Source organism: Lupinus angustifolius, chromosome LG20, assembly GCF_001865875.1.
Source record: "Lupinus angustifolius cultivar Tanjil chromosome LG20, LupAngTanjil_v1.0, whole genome shotgun sequence".
NCBI lineage: Eukaryota > Viridiplantae > Streptophyta > Magnoliopsida > Fabales > Fabaceae > Lupinus > Lupinus angustifolius.
The window spans coordinates 1,536,846-1,554,620 of NC_032028.1; the positions used below are offsets into that span (position 1 = coordinate 1,536,846).

The 17,775-nt window shown below is 33.6% G+C and overlaps 2 protein-coding genes across 2 annotated transcripts in view; both read left to right on the forward strand.

The window, feature by feature from the left end:
* LOC109336065 overlaps nucleotides 1–11,133 on the forward strand; it is an 11,328-nt gene extending 195 nt beyond the window's left edge. The window contains exons 2-28 of the mRNA XM_019572422.1: nucleotides 57–167; nucleotides 248–461; nucleotides 562–695; nucleotides 1,627–1,743; nucleotides 2,019–2,165; nucleotides 2,371–3,029; nucleotides 3,267–3,388; nucleotides 3,471–3,562; nucleotides 3,724–3,943; nucleotides 4,044–4,110; nucleotides 4,781–4,929; nucleotides 5,043–5,116; nucleotides 5,203–5,367; nucleotides 5,476–5,547; nucleotides 5,692–5,793; nucleotides 5,879–5,968; nucleotides 6,456–6,531; nucleotides 6,638–6,734; nucleotides 6,844–6,913; nucleotides 7,082–7,261; nucleotides 7,361–7,483; nucleotides 7,580–7,663; nucleotides 8,661–8,845; nucleotides 8,939–9,077; nucleotides 9,180–9,239; nucleotides 9,929–10,033; nucleotides 10,547–11,133. Coding sequence (XP_019427967.1) covers nucleotides 87–167; nucleotides 248–461; nucleotides 562–695; nucleotides 1,627–1,743; nucleotides 2,019–2,165; nucleotides 2,371–3,029; nucleotides 3,267–3,388; nucleotides 3,471–3,562; nucleotides 3,724–3,943; nucleotides 4,044–4,110; nucleotides 4,781–4,929; nucleotides 5,043–5,116; nucleotides 5,203–5,367; nucleotides 5,476–5,547; nucleotides 5,692–5,793; nucleotides 5,879–5,968; nucleotides 6,456–6,531; nucleotides 6,638–6,734; nucleotides 6,844–6,913; nucleotides 7,082–7,261; nucleotides 7,361–7,483; nucleotides 7,580–7,663; nucleotides 8,661–8,845; nucleotides 8,939–9,077; nucleotides 9,180–9,239; nucleotides 9,929–10,033; nucleotides 10,547–10,660 — 3,738 coding nt within the window. The 5' untranslated portion in view covers nucleotides 57–86 and the 3' untranslated portion in view covers nucleotides 10,661–11,133. The remainder of the gene's footprint in view (nucleotides 1–56; nucleotides 168–247; nucleotides 462–561; nucleotides 696–1,626; nucleotides 1,744–2,018; nucleotides 2,166–2,370; nucleotides 3,030–3,266; nucleotides 3,389–3,470; nucleotides 3,563–3,723; nucleotides 3,944–4,043; nucleotides 4,111–4,780; nucleotides 4,930–5,042; nucleotides 5,117–5,202; nucleotides 5,368–5,475; nucleotides 5,548–5,691; nucleotides 5,794–5,878; nucleotides 5,969–6,455; nucleotides 6,532–6,637; nucleotides 6,735–6,843; nucleotides 6,914–7,081; nucleotides 7,262–7,360; nucleotides 7,484–7,579; nucleotides 7,664–8,660; nucleotides 8,846–8,938; nucleotides 9,078–9,179; nucleotides 9,240–9,928; nucleotides 10,034–10,546) is intronic.
* Nucleotides 13,497–15,640, forward strand: LOC109335299 (sm-like protein LSM4). Its single transcript, XM_019571431.1, has 7 exons — nucleotides 13,497–13,601; nucleotides 13,852–13,893; nucleotides 14,002–14,100; nucleotides 14,193–14,270; nucleotides 14,393–14,432; nucleotides 14,729–14,902; nucleotides 15,276–15,640. The coding sequence occupies exons 1-7, from the start codon at nucleotides 13,599–13,601 to the stop codon at nucleotides 15,296–15,298; spliced, it is 459 nt and encodes a 152-aa protein (XP_019426976.1). The 5' UTR covers nucleotides 13,497–13,598; the 3' UTR covers nucleotides 15,299–15,640.

Consider the following 17,775-nt stretch of genomic DNA (forward strand, 5'->3'; position numbering starts at 1 on the left):
TATTCTCACTCATTCTCTCTCTCTCTCTCTCTCTCTCTCTCTCTCTCTCTCTCTCTTTGGCCTCTTTGGTTCATCGTTGATTAATCATGGTTGAAACCCGTCGAAGCTCCTCTTCTTCAAAGCGCACTCTCTCTTCTCCTTCTCCTTCCACCGCCAAAAGATCCAAGGTATCTCACTCTCTTTCATCAATTCCCCTAATTCATCTTCGTTATTACTGTTATCAATCTATTGTTTTTTTATGACTTAGGTTTCCGACGATGCCTCACCATCAACGCTTCACGCTCCGGGAACTGTTGCTCGCGGCAAAGAATCTGAAACCGGAAATGATTCCCGAGAATCGGAGCTCCGGTCTGCTGATCTGGCTGATACGGCGTCGTTGAAGCCGGTGGATGATTGTGACGAAGATAAGCCTCCTTCTGAGCCCGTTGAAGTCGAGGATTTGGTGTCCCCTCAGTGTCCAGGTACTAAAAATACAATTTTTATTATGTTTTTTTGGTCAATTCTTTGCATGCATGAGGATTTTAGATGGGTTTGATTTATGAATTTCATGGTGTTCATCAGGTGAAACTGCGCTGGATGCGGATAAATCCAAGGCAGCTGGTACAGCGGCAGGTAGGTCCAAGAAACGGGTGACTAAATCCACAAAACCGGTCCCCAAGGCTGCGTGGGGAAATCTCATTTCTCAGTGTTCTCAGGTTCAGTTTCACTATCTGTTTGTGTTATCTCAGTACTTCTGTTTCAATTTGTGATGACTGATGAGGAATGCATGGTCAAATTTGATATTTGATTTTATGTAGTGACATTGTCCAGAATTTGATAATTTGAGAGTCTTTGTCTTGCACTTTTAGATTATGCTATCAATATATGCATGTGACTTTGCCCATTCTGGCTCCGAATTCTGCAATTCGACTCAGCCTTAATGTGTCGTGTTGCATGCTCAATTCACTGTGATCAGTGCTTAGTGATAGCGGCTCAATGAAATCTTTGGCTGTAAGTCCCCGAGGTCACGGATTTGAGTCACAAAGGCTCCCTTTAGGAGGAATAAAATATTGCAGGGACATTTAAGCTTAAAGGATGACACACTAATTAAATTCATGCGCACAACGGTCCAAGAAATATTAAGAGCTAACTAGTTGAACTAGTAGCATCTATTTAAGCTTAATATTGCACCGCAATTAAAAATAACACTCCATCTCAGCTTATTGGTGGCAACTATAGCTGGCTCGCTATCCTTCTTTTTGGTGGGGAATGGGGTTAAAAAATGTTTACTTTGGGAAATTTGAATTTCTTGTTGTGAATTGCAATCGAGAGAAAATCTTGTTTGTGCCTATCTATATTACATATAAGTTAACCATTATTATTTTAGATTATATGATGCATCATCAACCTTGTGCAGATTATTTGGTTGTATTTGGTGAAAACATATATTGCCTTCGATTTATTTTAAAAAAATTAACATTAGACATGAGTATGCTTGCATATAAGTTGGAGTATCTTCTACTAGTTGGGTTAAGAGGAGAAAAGCCATGGGCTGATTTATGTCTATGTCTTCTTATCAACTTTTCGATTCCTGATTGTACTATTGTAGGTTTGGAATTAATCTTTTTGTTTTTCATGCTTCTCCAGAATCCTCACTTGTCCATGTTTGATCCTATCTTCACTGTTGGTCAAGGTCGTCAATGTAATTTATGGCTTAAAGATCCCTCTGTTGGTAATGTTTTGTGCAAGTTGAGCCACATAGAGGTACATTTTCTATTTTGTCTTTTGTAACTTAAAACAATGAGCTGAATAACTAAGTGTCAATCTGCTTTATATCTTTATCATGGAAAATAAATCATTTCTCGTACCGAAAACAAATATATCATAGATGGTTGGCAAAAGATATTGATTAAATTGATGAATTTTGTTCAGCTTTAGCAGTGAGATCCTAAAAATCTTTGAACTGAATAAAATTCTATCGAAGTATTTCTATGTTTTTTATGATTACTGACCATGGTTGTTATTTTAACTTTGCTAAGCGTGGAGGTTCGTCTGTTGCATTACTGGAAATAACAGGGGGTAAAGGTTCTGTTCAAATCAATGGTAAGACACACCGGAAGAATGTCCGTCAAATTTTGAGTGGAGGTGATGAGGTGGTCTTCGGTTCTTCCGGAAAGCATGCTTATGTATCCTTTGCATGTGTTTTACTAGGGCGTTTTTGTTCATTTCTCCTTTTGGTTCTTGTTTGCCTATTCCTCCTTTCATTGCATGCATGTGTATTAACGTTTTATTGGGGAAGTCTGTAAGTCATGCATATTTTCATTATAAGCTGCTGTATTTTTTCATTCTCAAATTTATTGATTTTTGTGGCTTCCTTAGCTTGGAATTTAGATCTTTCAGCCGCTCATGAATAATATTACTACTACTGGCGTACCTTCATCCGTGAGTACCTTTGAAGCCAAGGGAGCTCCAATAGATGGAATAAAATCTGAGCCTAGGTCTGGGGACTCTTCAGCTGTTTCTGGGGCATGCATATTGGCCACATTATCTGATCTCCATGAAGATTTATCACTCCTTTCACCAGCTGCAAAAACTGGCAAGAATGTCCAACAGAATACTGACATTTCATCACCTTCTGGGCACGGGGATGATATCCCAGACAATGAAATGAAGGCTATCACCAACAGTGATGGACCACCTGGAGGTGTTTCTGCTGAGAAAACTGTTCTTGCACCCTCTAATCCTGTTAATGAAAATCCCAGCCTAGACACCATGGATGTCGATGCAGATGCTGGGAAGATCACTGCTTCTTCCGAGTTGAGGTCATTATTGCGGATGCTTTCTGGTTCCTGTCCTGAACTTGATTTAAGCAGTAGCATTAACAAGATATTAAAGGAACGGTGGGAATTAAGAGAACTCCTTAAAGATGTTGATACTCCAACAATATTAGCATCAACCAAGCACCAAGCATTCAAGGACAGTTTACAACAAAGAATTCTCACTGCTGACAATATTGATGTCTCGTTCGAAAATTTTCCTTATTATCTAAGGTGCTAACAGCAAACAATTGTTTCTTGTTATTAATTTATCTCTTATTTGATTTCTGTATACATGCAACCTTAACAATGTATTTCTACTGTTCTACTATAATCCAAAATAGATGTAAGCTACAGTTGTGCTGATGATTCACTTTCTTCTCCTTTTTATATTGGTTGTAATTGATCTTTTTAAGATAGATAAAAAAATAATTGATGGCAACTTGGTTATGATATCTTGTATTGTTACAGTGATACAACAAAGAATGTTTTGACTGCCTCTACATATATTCATTTGAAGTGCAATGGCTTTGGAAAACATGCTTCAGACCTCCCATCGGTGTCCCCAAGGATATTGTTATCCGGTCCTGCAGGTAACCCCATTATTTTTGTTATGCTCTTATTTCCTCCTTTCATAATGGAGAAGTGATATCTTTGTATATGATTTATGTGTAGGTACGGAAATATATCAAGAGACTTTGTGCAAGGCACTTGCTAAGCATTTTGGCGCCAAGATATTAATTGTGGATTCTCTTTCCATACCTGGTGTATGTTTTTGTTCTTTTGTTATGTTTATTGAGGGTTTTTTAAGCTTATACCTTAGTAGTCTAAGAGTTTTGTGATTCTTGCCTGACTTGCTTATGTTGAGATTGTTGCTTGCTAAATTGACATTACATAATTGTTTTTTGATGTGCAATTGAAATTTCAGGCAGTACCATCAAAGGAAGTTGATTCTGCCAAAGAAAGTTCAAGGCCTGAAAGACCATCTGTGTTTGCTAAGAGAAGTACCCAGGCCTCCACATTACCAAAGAAGAAACCAGCTTCTAGTGTTGATGCTGAAATTATGGGTGGATCTACATTAAGTTCTCAGGCTACCCTTAAGCAAGAGGTTTCTACTGCATCATCAAAAGGCAATACTCTTAAGACAGGTAAAAATTGGAGCACCTATATCCTAATTTATTTCCCACTGTTTTTCTCTTATGCTGGGTGGCACTTTGAAGGCTTTAATACCTTGATGTTTATTGGCAGGTGATCGAGTAAAATTTGTTGGTAACATCCCTTCTGCTGTCTCATCGCTACAGAGCTATCCTTCAAGGTAATTTGGGTTTTGGAGGAATTATACATAATATCATTATAGTTAATGAGCAGCAGAGGTTGATCTGATATTGTAGAAATGTGAGATTTCTCTAACCTTTTTCTTTGAGGGAAATACATGAAAGTTCATCTAATATGGCGTTTGCAAGCGTTGTGAGTTTTTAATTAAGAGAAATAAGACTTTGGTTACAAAACTGTCCACTTTTGCAGTGTTTATAACTTGATTTTGAGTGATGGCATTTTTTGTGGTTTCTCCTTTTTCAGTTCAGAGGTTTTTGAAAGGAAGAAATTATATATTTATGCCAGTGTGATTATTTTTTATTCTACTTTGTATTTAATTGTAATTGAATACATGTGATATATGGCTTTCTTTGCCTCTAGATTTACTTGTATTAGAATTGTGTTTAGTTTCACCTCTGTAGATTTACTCATGACTGTTTGAAGAGTTTTTTCAATTTCTCATATTTAGCAAAGCGACTAGACAGCTCTGCTCTGTATTTTTTATTCCTTTTTCATTTACCATGTTTTTTTATTATCTGTCTTGGTGTATTTATATTGACGCTCAATTGTGTTTCCTTCATTTCTCTCTAATAGATCTTTTTATATCTATTTAATTTAATATTTGGTTCTTCTGGGAATTTAAATGTTCATTCTTTTGTTATATTGGACAGAGGGCCAAGCTATGGTTCCCGTGGTAAAGTTCTCCTTGCTTTTGAAGATAACGAGTCTTCAAAAATTGGAGTTAGGTTTGACAAATCAATTCAAGATGGTAATGATCTTGGAGGCCTTTGCGAAGATGATCATGGATTCTTTTGTTCTGGTAATTAACTCTATTTGTTTCGATGCATGTTCCTTTAGCTGCATTGGTAGCTTATTGTATTCTATAATTTTGGCTTTTGTGCATTAAAAATTCATTGCTGATTTATTTTGCAGCAAATCATTTACTACAAGTAGATGGTACCACAGGGGATGACATTGACAAGCTTGCAATTAATGACTTTTTTGAGGTGGTCTCAGTTCTATACTTGTCCAAAAGTTGTCTCTATTCCATGAGAAGTATATTTAATAACCTTCTCTTCTGTTGTTTACATAGGTTATCTGTAATCAGAGTAAAAGTGGTGCTCTAGTGTTGTTCATTAAGGATATAGAGAAGTCAATGGTTGGTAACTCTGAAATTTTGAAAAGTAAATTTGAAAACATGCCACAGAATGTTGTTGTAATTGGCTCACATACCCAGCTGGACAACCGTAAGGAAAAGGTGCTGTTTGGTTATTAAATTTTTTAGCTGACATTTAGTCGTAGTTATCTCATGATTTGAGAAAAGTTGACACTTCTGTATTTGATGCTTGTGTCTTTATGCTTCCAGACTCAACCAGGTGGCCTTCTATTTACAAAGTTTGGGAGCAATCAGACAGCACTACTCGATCTTGCTTTTCCGGTATGAAAATTATATCTTTTGCTCTTCCCGTGCTTGTCTTCACAGTTGGATTGATGAATTTGTTGACATTATTATCTTGATAGTTTTTGGTTGCCTGCTTTCTTCAAGAATTATAAGTTTACTGCAATTTTGTCCTTTGTTTAGGATAACTTCAGTAGACTGCATGATAGGAGCAAAGAAACCCCCAAAGTAATGAAGCAACTTAATCGCCTTTTCCCAAACAGGGTGACAATACAACTGCCTCAGGTACCACAGTTAGATTAATAATAGCATGGTTTCTATTGTTGCTATTTACAGTTTATGTATCTGTTTTACTTATAATCTTGTTCAGGATGAGGCTCTACTTTCTGATTGGAAGCAGCAACTAGAACGCGACATTGAGACTATGAAAGCCCAGTCCAACGTTATCAGCATTCGCTCAGTAAGTCTGGCAACATCTCCTGTTCATCTCTATGCCTTTTTTCTTTTATTAGTATGTGCTTCCTCTGGTTGCAGCACTTTTATATATGTTTGTGAATTGTTGTGCTAGTTCTTGATTTAATTATTTTGTTCTTTGAGATTCTGTGGCATCAAATATGTATTTTGAACTTTTCCCTTACTGGTATCACAATTCTTAATTTCCTACCAGTTTAAGAGTTGATTTCATGGAAGAATCTCTTCTTGTTTGCTGCTTTTCAAGCATGCCCATCCTGGCCATGGTTCACATTGTTTTTCTAGTTTCTAATCAGGCCTAGTACTACTGTCATGGATACAGATCCTTAGTTTAAACAATAAAATGATTCACTTGATGTTAATTTTTCAAAAGGAGTTTCTCTGCGATGCATCTGATTTGGGTTTATTCAATATTAAGATTTATTTTTGCCTCGCAATTTGTCAAACTTTTGATGAGATTCTTCTAATGATTTTAGGTTCTCAACAAGATTGGATTGAATTGCTCTGACATCGAGTCACTTTGCATCAAAGATCAAACCCTAACAACCGAAAGTCAGTTATTTTTAATTATTTATGTAAAATCAGTATGCTACTAAATATGAATTACTATGATATGCTGCCATATTACTAATAATATTCTCTCAACTCCGTTTACTAGGTGTAGAGAAGATAATTGGCTGGGCTATAAGTTACCATTTTATGCAGTCATCTGAGTCTTCTAACAAAGACTCCAAGCTTGTGATATCTGCAGAAGGGTTAGTATATTTTTCTTCATATTTGTCATGTCAACTTTGAAAATTGAGCAAGGAAATATAACTTATCTGGCCTTATTTCTTTGTAACAATTCTACATTCATTGATGCAGCATTAAGTATGGGCTAAATATTCTACAAGGCATTCAAAATGAAAACAAGAGCTCAAAAAAATCACTGAAGGTAAGTAAATTATCACAAGCTCTTTGATAATTGTACCTTTTCCCACTGTATGTTGTGGATTTAATAATTTGCTTTACTAGTTTCAATCTGGTTATTTGACACTACAAGTAAATTATCACAAGCTCTTTGATAAGTAAATACCTATGTCTATTATTATTATTTTATTAGGATGTGGTAACTGAGAATGAATTTGAGAAAAAACTGCTTGGTGATGTTATTCCACCAACTGATATTGGGGTCACATTCGATGATATTGGAGCTTTAGAGAATGTGAAAGATACCTTGAAGGAATTGGTTATGCTTCCTCTTCAAAGGCCTGAATTGTTTTGCAAAGGACAATTGACAAAGGTGAAAATATATTATTCGTAATCATTTCTAAATAATATTTGTGCAACAAATACATCATGTTGTGTGTTTAGCATCTCATTCTGATTACTCTGTTTTTAGCCTTGCAAGGGAATATTGCTTTTTGGCCCACCTGGCACTGGAAAAACAATGCTTGCAAAGGCTGTAGCAACTGAGGCTGGAGCAAATTTTATAAATATTTCAATGTCCAGCATTACTTCTAAGGTATTAAATGTTACTAATTGAGACTTTTAAAAAACAATTGATGTCTATTTTCTTCTATGATTTTATGACACCATACATGATTTATATTTGTTGCAGTGGTTTGGTGAAGGGGAAAAATATGTTAAAGCCGTCTTTTCTCTGGCCAGCAAAATTGCTCCAAGTGTTATTTTTGTTGATGAGGTTGGTATAACATGTCATGTATATCTTCCTTTGAACATTTCTTTTTTATTTCCAATATTTTTATTTCAGTATATTTTGACTATTTTTTGTCATTAAATTATGTTTACTTTTGTCTTTTATCCTAATTTTTTAATTATCTCTCATCATTTAAGCCTGTGCTAACTGGCAAATCGGTCAATGAAATACTGAATCGGGTTGTCGCAAACAAGTAGAAAGAGTTATGTATCCACAATAATTATGGTCTTAAGGTAAGATATTTTTACAAAGTGGTTTTGATTTTGGAATTAAACAAAGAAACTAAAGTAATATTAACTGCGATAGAAAATGTTGGGATTAGATTTCGCTATTCAACCTTTCAATATTCGAATCATTTAACTCAAAAACTATGTAATACTTTGATTTCCTCACCATCATTATTTTAGTTTTTGAGTTAAATGATTCGGATATCGAAAGGTTGAATAGCGAAATCTAATCCCAACGTTTTTATCGCATTTAATATTATTTTAGTTTCTTTGTTTAATTCCAAAATCAAAACCACTTTGTAAAAATATCTTAGCTTAAGACCATAATTATTGTAGAAATCAAAGTATTAAAATGTTATTTGATGGATTTCAGTTGTTATCTGCATAATTCACAAATTCTTCAACTTTGGTTAAGCATTTGTCAAAAGAATGTGCATTGTAGTCAAAAGAATGGCTAGTCTACTAGGGAAATGTTAATTCCAACTGTGTTTGTTTACATTGGGTGGGGTTAAGAACTTATGTATTGTTTCAGTTAATATAGTTTTTGTGATTATTTGCTCCAGACTTATAGTTTCTCAGAACTATTTAGTATTTACTGAAAAAGTTCAAGGGAACCAAATAAGTATTCTAAAATGACAAAATGATGGCCTGGATATCTTTTGATCTTGCCTCTTAATGACGGTAGCTGCCACTGATGTTGTTAGTTTCAATTATCTGTGTTTGATTTGGTTTGTGGTGTTTTTTGGCTGTGGTAGGTTGACAGTATGCTAGGAAGACGTGAAAATCCTGGTGAGCACGAGGCTATGCGTAAAATGAAGAATGAGTTTATGGTTAATTGGGATGGTCTGCGTACCAAAGATAAAGAGCGTGTACTTGTTCTTGCTGCTACAAACCGACCTTTTGATCTTGATGAGGCTGTTATTAGGAGGCTTCCGCGCAGGTAAATAGGTTATGTTTGATGTGACCCTCTTCAATCTTATTTTTTTCTTATAATATATGTTCTAATTCGAAGCCTTTCTTCAAAAAATTGTAGATTGATGGTTAATCTGCCAGATGCTCCTAACAGAGAAAAAATTATGAGAGTCATTTTAGCGAAAGAAGATTTGGCACTAGATGTTGATTTGGAAGCAATAGCAAATATGACAGATGGATATTCGGGTAGTGACCTGAAGGTTGTCTCTCTGTTTCTATCTTTTTCTTCAATTCTTGGTCTCCGGATAAGGTATTATATGTGTCTAACATTGAATGTTCTCATGGTTATCTTTTCATTGCAGAATCTGTGTGTTACAGCAGCACACTGCCCAATAAGAGAGATTTTAGAGAAGGAAAAGAAGGTTGGTTTTATTTTTTTGAATTATTTTAAATTTCCTTGGTTGAAGTCCCCATTATTTTCTTCAATGTGCTATGTTGGCTGTGCTCATGAATTGCTTCAAGTTTCATTAACTGTTCTGTGGCGGGTCTCTTCAAATTTTTAGTAGTAGATAGTGCTTGGAGTATAAAGTAAGGGTGACAGAACCATATTTTAGTCTAAAATGTGAGTATAAAATATAGAGTTTAACAGTTATGAAGTATACTGCCAACTATAACCAAAAAAAGAATACTGCCAATTATAACCAAAAAAAGAAAAATACACGGCCAGCTCTAGCACTAGATTATTTAATTTTAAGAGAATGAGTTGTAATTTAAAGGGAAAAAAATTGTATGACTATAACATGAAAAGTTATAAACTTCAGTGTCTCTGAGCCCATTCTCATTCTGAGGACAACCATGTTCCCTACAATGCTGTCAATGGGTTCTTCCACTTTTTACTTCATTGTTGATCTACTGTGTTTGATTTACGAATAGGTATGCATGACTTCATGATTTATGATAGAGTATTTTGGTGTCCTTCGATCCATGTAGCCTACTCCACCTTGTGGCATAGAGGCTTAGTTGTTGTTGTAGGTATGCATAGCATTGAGATATGAACTTGTGCAACGCTTGGCGATTTCTTATACTTTCTTTGACACGAAATATCTTTCAGGAGAGAAATTCAGCATTGGCTGAGAACAAGCCTTTACCTGTATTGTGTAGCAGTGCAGACATTCGTCCCTTGAAGATGGAGGATTTTAGATATGCACATGAGCAGGTATAATAACCTTTTCCATATAAATAAGCAAATTCAGCCACCTGTTTTATGTTGCTTCATGCTAGGTTGTTAGCTTAGAATATGTCTTGGAGTTCTGTTGGTTATTATTTGCTGTATTGATGACATCTTCTGTGGTCTGTGTCGGTGTTAGAGTTGGTTCACAAGTCAGATAATCTGTTCATTGAGCTTTAGATATCGTTCGGAAACATTACCATACATGTGTAACATAGGCAAGATATCTTAGCAAATTGAAACACAGTTGGGAAAACAATGAAAATACTGACGAATTAAAACTTTAGTTTTTAATTATTATTGAGGACTAATGAAGTATTGAAAAAACCTAATTGAACATCAAATTTATAAGGTCTGATAAAGTTCCCTGTTTATAAAACAGTTAGTTTTTTTCTCATGGAGGTATGCACTTTGTAATTCCTTTTGTGGGCTATAATGGATTTCATGGCAGTAACATACTGCACTAGAATTCCTTTTGTGATAACGCATGCATTTATGCAGGTTTGTGCCAGCGTGTCAACCGAATCATCAAATATGAATGAGCTACTCCAATGGAATGACCTTTACGGAGAAGGTGGATCGAGAAAAATGAGATCTTTGAGCTATTTCATGTAAAGCTCTCTGTATATAGGGTTTCTTGCTTAGGCAATCATTCTATCACCTAAATGGTGCAAGGTTGGCGACCAGTTAATATGGAAATTTCATCATTGGTCCTGCCCCCATTGTATTATATCATAGGTTCCCTTTTTGTCTTCTTTGCTCCAACCCTCACCGGCCCACATTTTTTCAGAGTATAATTTGTTGACAATTTCACCGGCGATAAATGGTTATTTTTATGCACCCTGCTGATCCAGCTCTTTACTTCAGACTTTTATGGGGTGCCATGTTCTGGGGGGCTTTTTGTTTGTAAATACCTTGTTTTTTCCTTCAAGAAATAAAGTAGTTCCTATTTTTGCTAATTTATAAATGAAATTGTATACCATTGGGTCAATGGGCATTTGTAATTTGCAGTGTAACCCATTCCTCCAATATATCATTTGCGTGTATGTTTAGCTAAATGGAAAATCCGTTGACTGCTGTTACTATTATTGATTGTGCTTCTCTACTATCATTGTTCATTTTTATTCAAAATTCTCCACTTTCTTAATCAGTCTATGGAACTTGTTACTGTTGAAAATTGAAGCCTGATTACAGGTCCATTATGATATTATTCCTTGGCTTGTTTTTTTTTCTTTTCATTTATTTCGTTGATTTTGAGATTTGTGCAAGGCTGCTGCATTTTTTGAGAAGTATTTGATACACTGTAGCAAATTCCTTCATTGTGTTGCTATCCAGGCCTTTGATTTTGTTGCTTCAGAGGTTTTTTCAATCTGCTACACCATTAGGTTACAAATATGTTGTATGTGGCATAGAAGTTTTAAGGGATACTATTCTGATTTTTCACTGTAGGATGTTGTCTCAGGTAAAATTGTAGTTATTATATTTAATATTTATTAAAAACAATTCCCTGTTCGCAATGATTGCATGCATGATACCAATGTAGAGAAGTGGAGGTGTAGATTAATGATGAACTTTTGTTCTAATCAACATTGCATTATCATGTGTGTAGACTATTTTTGTTTGAGTATGCTAGCCTAGGTGCTGAGCTTGACATTGTGTTCATTTGCTAAATGCTTTACCTGTCTATAATTCAAACTAGCCTTCCACCTTAGTACTCACTATATGCTTTTTGGATTTTATACCTAATCATCTCCAATCCCAAAGCACATGAGGAGTGTAAAGTTGAAACTAGTAATTTGATATTAACATAACTTATTTTGTGTAATATTATATGGGGAATTATTTGCTAACAGGATCATAAGAGGGACAAAGTTGTACTATTTGATGTAATTTGATTATTAAATGGTTCTCATGCCAACTTAACTCTTTTCAACTTCATCAACACACATTTATTCTAGGAAACAGAATCTATGATGATATAACAAGTATGTATATTGGCTTGGAGGAAAAATACTACTAAGGGTAAAAATTCGGTTTAGTTTTTAGTGCATTTTAGTGACTGAACTGATCAAAAACATATGGTTCAGTTCTACTCAATTAACCACAAATTTAACTATAAGAATCGAACCGAACCGCTCTTGAATGGTTCAGTTCGGTTCCACGGTTTTTCCGTTTACTTTTGTATAAAAAATCTTGCATCAATTGAAAATTCAAAATGTATTATAAGAGATATTGTTTTTTCATAAAAGGATAAATATTACTACTATTATTATAAAAAATTATGAATCATATATAACAATAAAATTCGTGATTAGTAACATATATATCAATTAGTAAAATATATGATAGTTATATTTATAACCTTACATTTCATAATTAGTAACACATGTAATAATACATGTATAACAATATATAATATATGTTAGTTTCAAACTCAATATCACATAAGTTGAAAAATATGTTCTAAATCATAAGACACTAGGAAACAATTTAGTAACTAATAACATATATAATATTAACTTAAAATAACAATTTAGTAATATATATAACACTACAATTCACACAAAAATTGATAATTTAAGCTAAAAAATTGGTTGAAGAATTTAAACAATAATAAAACATTATTCCATAATCCCTAGTATATATTTCTTTAATATGCGATTTGGATCCAACGGTTCCTAAATTTCTAAGACCATAAATCGAACCGAACATAAACGGTTCTTTAAAAAAATAACAGAACCGAACCGTGAAACTGAACCGAACCACATTTTATGGTTTGGTTCTGTTCGGTCCATCGGTTTCTCGGACTAACCGGACCCGCTTATACCCCTAAATACTATAGTAGTTTTGAAAAAATGAATAAGTTTTGTTAATTTTTCTTTGAATGAAATGAATATCTCCCTTGAAGTATTCTGCAATATTTTTAAATGAAATTTTGTGATTATAATTATTTTTATTAATTTATGACATTTTTTAATCTTGTGGAAAGATGTAAACAAATAATGCAGGTTGAGGCATAGATGTTACAGAAATTATTCAAAAGGCAGTAACTAATAAATTATGAGTATAATATTAGTGTAAAATTTTATACACAATTAGTAAATTATTCATTAATTATTTTTATTACATTTTTTAAAAAGATAATGGTAATTAAACATTAATATTGAATAATGCAGATATTATATAAAAAAGAATGTTATATCTTCCTACTATATTTTCAACTAATCATCTATTCACAAGAAAGTAACACATATCACTTATAAATCAATTCTTAACAAATAAAGTATATAATTATAATATATATTACTTTTTGTGTGGATAAGATGATTAGTAAGATGATTTAGTAAAAAAATATATCATTATCCAAAACTTATTGTCGGTGTACTAAATTTTTTTCTATAAATTATTCACATTGACTTCACAATTTCACTTGAGAATTGTGTCATTGAAAATTATTAGGTTAGGTTTGATTTAGTTTATTATTAGTGGGAAAGAAAGAGAACAATACAACAGGGATCGACCGCTCCTTCTTCATAATAAAACAACCTTCGACATGGTATGTCACTGTTTCTCTCTCTGTTTCCCAATGTTCATTACTTTTCTAACCAACATTTAACAATTTATGGGGGTTTATAGAAATAGAACCCCAAAGTTCTTTTCTTTTTCTCAACCATGTAACGTTTTCACTCAAATTCTTGATGGGTTTCAACTTCTCCCTCACAAAACTATCATAACAATATTAGGGTTTCATTCACTGTTAATCTTACTGCAATTCTCTTACTATTTCCTCTTTTTTATTGTTGCAGCTTCCCCTTTCTCTTCTCAAGACTGCCCAAGGGCACCCTATGGTGAGTGACCCCTTTGTTCTATTTTATTACCTCATTTTTGCAATTTAACATAACTTGTGCAAGTTTTGATTTTTTTATTTAAATTTGTTATTTTGAATATTGTATCAGTTGGTGGAACTGAAAAATGGGGAGACATATAATGGGCATTTGGTTAATTGTGATACATGGATGAACATTCATCTTCGAGAAGTCATTTGTACCTCTAAAGTAATGATCTTTTGCTATCTATTCTTATTTATCATCTTCTAGTATGTTGTATTTTACAACTTAACAGTGTTTGATTGAATTTGGTGATGTAGGATGGAGATAGATTTTGGCGTATGCCCGAATGCTACATTCGTGGCAACACAATTAAGTACCTTCGAGTTCCTGATGAGGTGTGTAGAGTTGGTTCAGTGTTTCGTTAAGTCTTTAGGGGAATTAGTTTAGAATTTTCACTGGATGTCTTAGCCATACATATATTTATCCACTCATCTAATTATGTTGCCTATTGTTTTAGGTTATTGACAAAGTTCAGGAAGAAAGTAAGAGTCGCACAGGTACGCCTTGTTTTGACATTTGACTGGTTGCTCGTATTGATATTTAAATTTATCAAATGATTTAAGAAAGGGAAAAAAATTAGCCTGATTCTTATGCTTGTCATTATAAAGATGCATATTGTTTTGTTCTTGTTGAACCTAGCAGTTTCAGAGTTAGACTTGTTTTTTTAGATCATCAAATAACAATTTCATATCTGTGAACCAGTTATGTTTATGCATATAGTAGGGCTGTTGTTCATAGTCTTTTTCCGGTTACAAAAAAGTAGAAATTTCCTTACTGATGTCACCTTTTTCAGATCGCAAACCTCCTGGTGTGGGACGTGGTAGGGGTAGAGGAGGTAGCCAGGATGGTCCTGGTGCACGTCCAGCAAAAGGAATTGGACGCGGTGTTGATGAAGGTGGGGCTAGAGGGCAAGGAGGAAGCCGAGGAGGAAGGGGTGGCCTAGGTGGAAGGCCCGGTGGAAACAGAGGTAAATCACCCCTTTCATTATTCCAAAAATGTGTTCATTTCATGCATGTATAGTTGTATGCCAACTTTGAATTTGTTGACTTATATCCCTCAAATCTGTTATGAAAGAGTTCAAAGAGGTTCCTGCTAGTGAGGTCTGGGATCGTAGATGTACACAGTCCTACCCTAGCAAGGGAAGAAACTCTTCCAGGTCTGAACCCATGGCCTCCAGGTCACAAGACAATCGACTTTGCCATTGCGCCGACGCTCACCCTTTGATTAAATAAATAACTAATATAAAATAAATCACCTCCCCCATTCTTACAACCCATCAAACTTATTAAGTAGCATAGATATTGTGAATTCTCATCCATTGTTTTTGCTTCTTTCGATAGGTGCAGGGCGAGGTAGAGGTTAATTAAGTGGTATGGAACTCTCTTCAGAAGGGCAGGTTGCTAATTTTAGAGGCATTGGTGCTCGTTCAGCAGATTTTACCAATTGTGTTTCCTGTGAATTCTTGGATTTTGTGTTTCCAATGTGTTTCTTATGGCAAAGATGGTGATACTATAGAATTTACCAGAGCTTTTATGCTTACAATATTTTATAATGCATTCTCTATGGTAAGCTTGCTTTTGTATGTTTGTTGTTGAATAGTAAATACTCTGCAACCTTGCTATGTTTGGAAATTTTCCTTCTCAAACTTGAATACATGTTCCAGTAATTTTCAAGGCATAGTATAGTATATTATATTATTCATTTTGGCACGTTCAATCTTTATTCTTTGCATGCTAAAGCCTGAAGTAATGGAGAAAATAATTTGCTCATAGTATGGATAAATTTAAGTGGTTGGTAGTGAAGTTTACCTTGATTGCTTCAGCTTTTAGTAGTTGCTCCTTAAATTACAACTTGAATGCATATAAGTACATAGTTAGTACATCATCTATCATTCATTTGGATTACATTGTTTTAAAGAATCAATAATGATTAAATGGATAATGCAGTGACAATGTATAAAATTCATATATCGTATTTTTTCTAGATAACTATACAATATAGTATATTAGTGGTTTTGGTCGTTTAATTTGTGCACACACCCTCAACTGATTTGTTTTTTCTTGCATGCATTCTAATATTTCCCTTTTATAGTATCTGTGTTACTGAGTTTGGCACTAGATTTTTCATTCCTTGCCTTTTATGAGAGCATGGTTATCTTTTACTTTGAAATCAATTAAATCCATTCGTTTTAATAATTCAAGTTCGAATTATCGATTAGGTGGCAATATCTACATTATCATTAACTTTTTTTATGGTCGAATATTGTTGAATCTTTAATACATAATAATCTAATTATCTAAATATTACTGATTTTGAAGCATATCCTTAAGGCATGTTTGTTTCAAACTTCATTCGTATTCTTGGTCTAAAGTTGTTTCGAAAATTTATTTCATATCCACTATCAATCTCTAACTCAATTTATAGCAAAAAAATTGTTACACATATATAAGGGATACAATTATACTAATAAGCTATTCTCAACTTGATTAAGTGTACATGTTCAAATTCATGTTTTCTGGTGCTATCTAAAATGAATTCACCTTAATTTTTCTCAAATTCTAGACATGATCTAGATGAAAATTAGTTTAACGATTTGACCAATGTAATTTATATTGTATAAAATATAAGCAGTGGTGTAATTTTCACTTTGTGCAATTTAATCCTTCTCACTTGTGCAACAAATATGTTCTTTGGGATTTTCTAATACGTTCCTTAAGGTATTTATTAGAGAATGTAAATTATCCAAAAGTGTGTATGAAGCTCTAATTAACAGATAGAATCAAAGTTGTAAGAGTTACAAAACCTCAACTGATATTACATTCATAGTTGATATTACATCTTTACTAGGATATTACAATTGTTGGTATGTTGTTCTCCAATCTCTAGACTTTGAAAATTGACAAATAAATATATTCTAGTTAGTAACAACATTATATTTAACACATTAAAGAGTGGCAGTATGCATTAAATTAAAACTTAATATAAAATTAAGAAAACCTCTTGAAGATGGTTTTCCTTTAAATTTAGCAACTAATATATTGTCTGTTTATAGTTACGTGTTGAATGTAGCTTGAAATTTGAAAAAGTGTATACTATATCTTGGATCTTATGGAGAAGTGATATTACTATGTTGCAGTGAATTTTTTATTGAGATAAATAAACTAACTGGGTTGTTCTGCTTGTTGTAGAAAATGTTGGTTTATCACTCTCTTATGAAATATCCTTAAATTCAGTTTTGTTCTATGCTGTATACATGAGATGTTTCATCGAAAACAAAATAAAAAAATGAGGTTAAGGGCCAAGTTTTTTGATTGATCATTCAAGTACAATGAGAAAGAAAATTGCAATTTCTTGTACACACATGATTACAGCAGAAATTATCAGTTTTGTCTCTGGTGCAGCAATTTCTATATTTCCTTTTAATTATTATTATTATTATTATTTATTTTTAAATTAAAATGACCTCCCTTAGTTAAAAAGAACGAAGACATAGAAATAGATACAGTTTTAATAGGATTTGCATACCAACTAATTAAAAGTAAAACCTTATATGAAATAAGATTTAAAAGAAGAATATAATTTGATATTGAGTAAATGCAACAAAAAAAAACATTACATTATTTGACATCAAATCTAATGTATGAAAATGACGGCATAGTGGTGGGTGCTGGAATAAGTATTCGATTTGCTTTGTATTTTTGTTGCTTGTATCTAACGCTAGAACGTGATTACTTGACTTGGAAGTAATCCACGGTTTTAGAAGCACAAAATATGGAATCAGTTATTCTAATTTGCTATGATGACTACTCCATACCCATAAATTTGAGCTCCTTTTCAACC

What these genes read in the sequence shown, in the direction of transcription:
- LOC109335299 (XM_019571431.1), top strand. An exon ending in CTGCCCAAGGGCACCCTATG is followed by an intron (nt 13,894 to 14,001) that starts GTGAGTGACCCC and finishes ATATTGTATCAG; the next exon opens with TTGGTGGAACTGAAAAATGG. An exon ending in AAGGCCCGGTGGAAACAGAG is followed by an intron (nt 14,903 to 15,275) that starts GTAAATCACCCC and finishes TTCTTTCGATAG; the next exon opens with GTGCAGGGCGAGGTAGAGGT.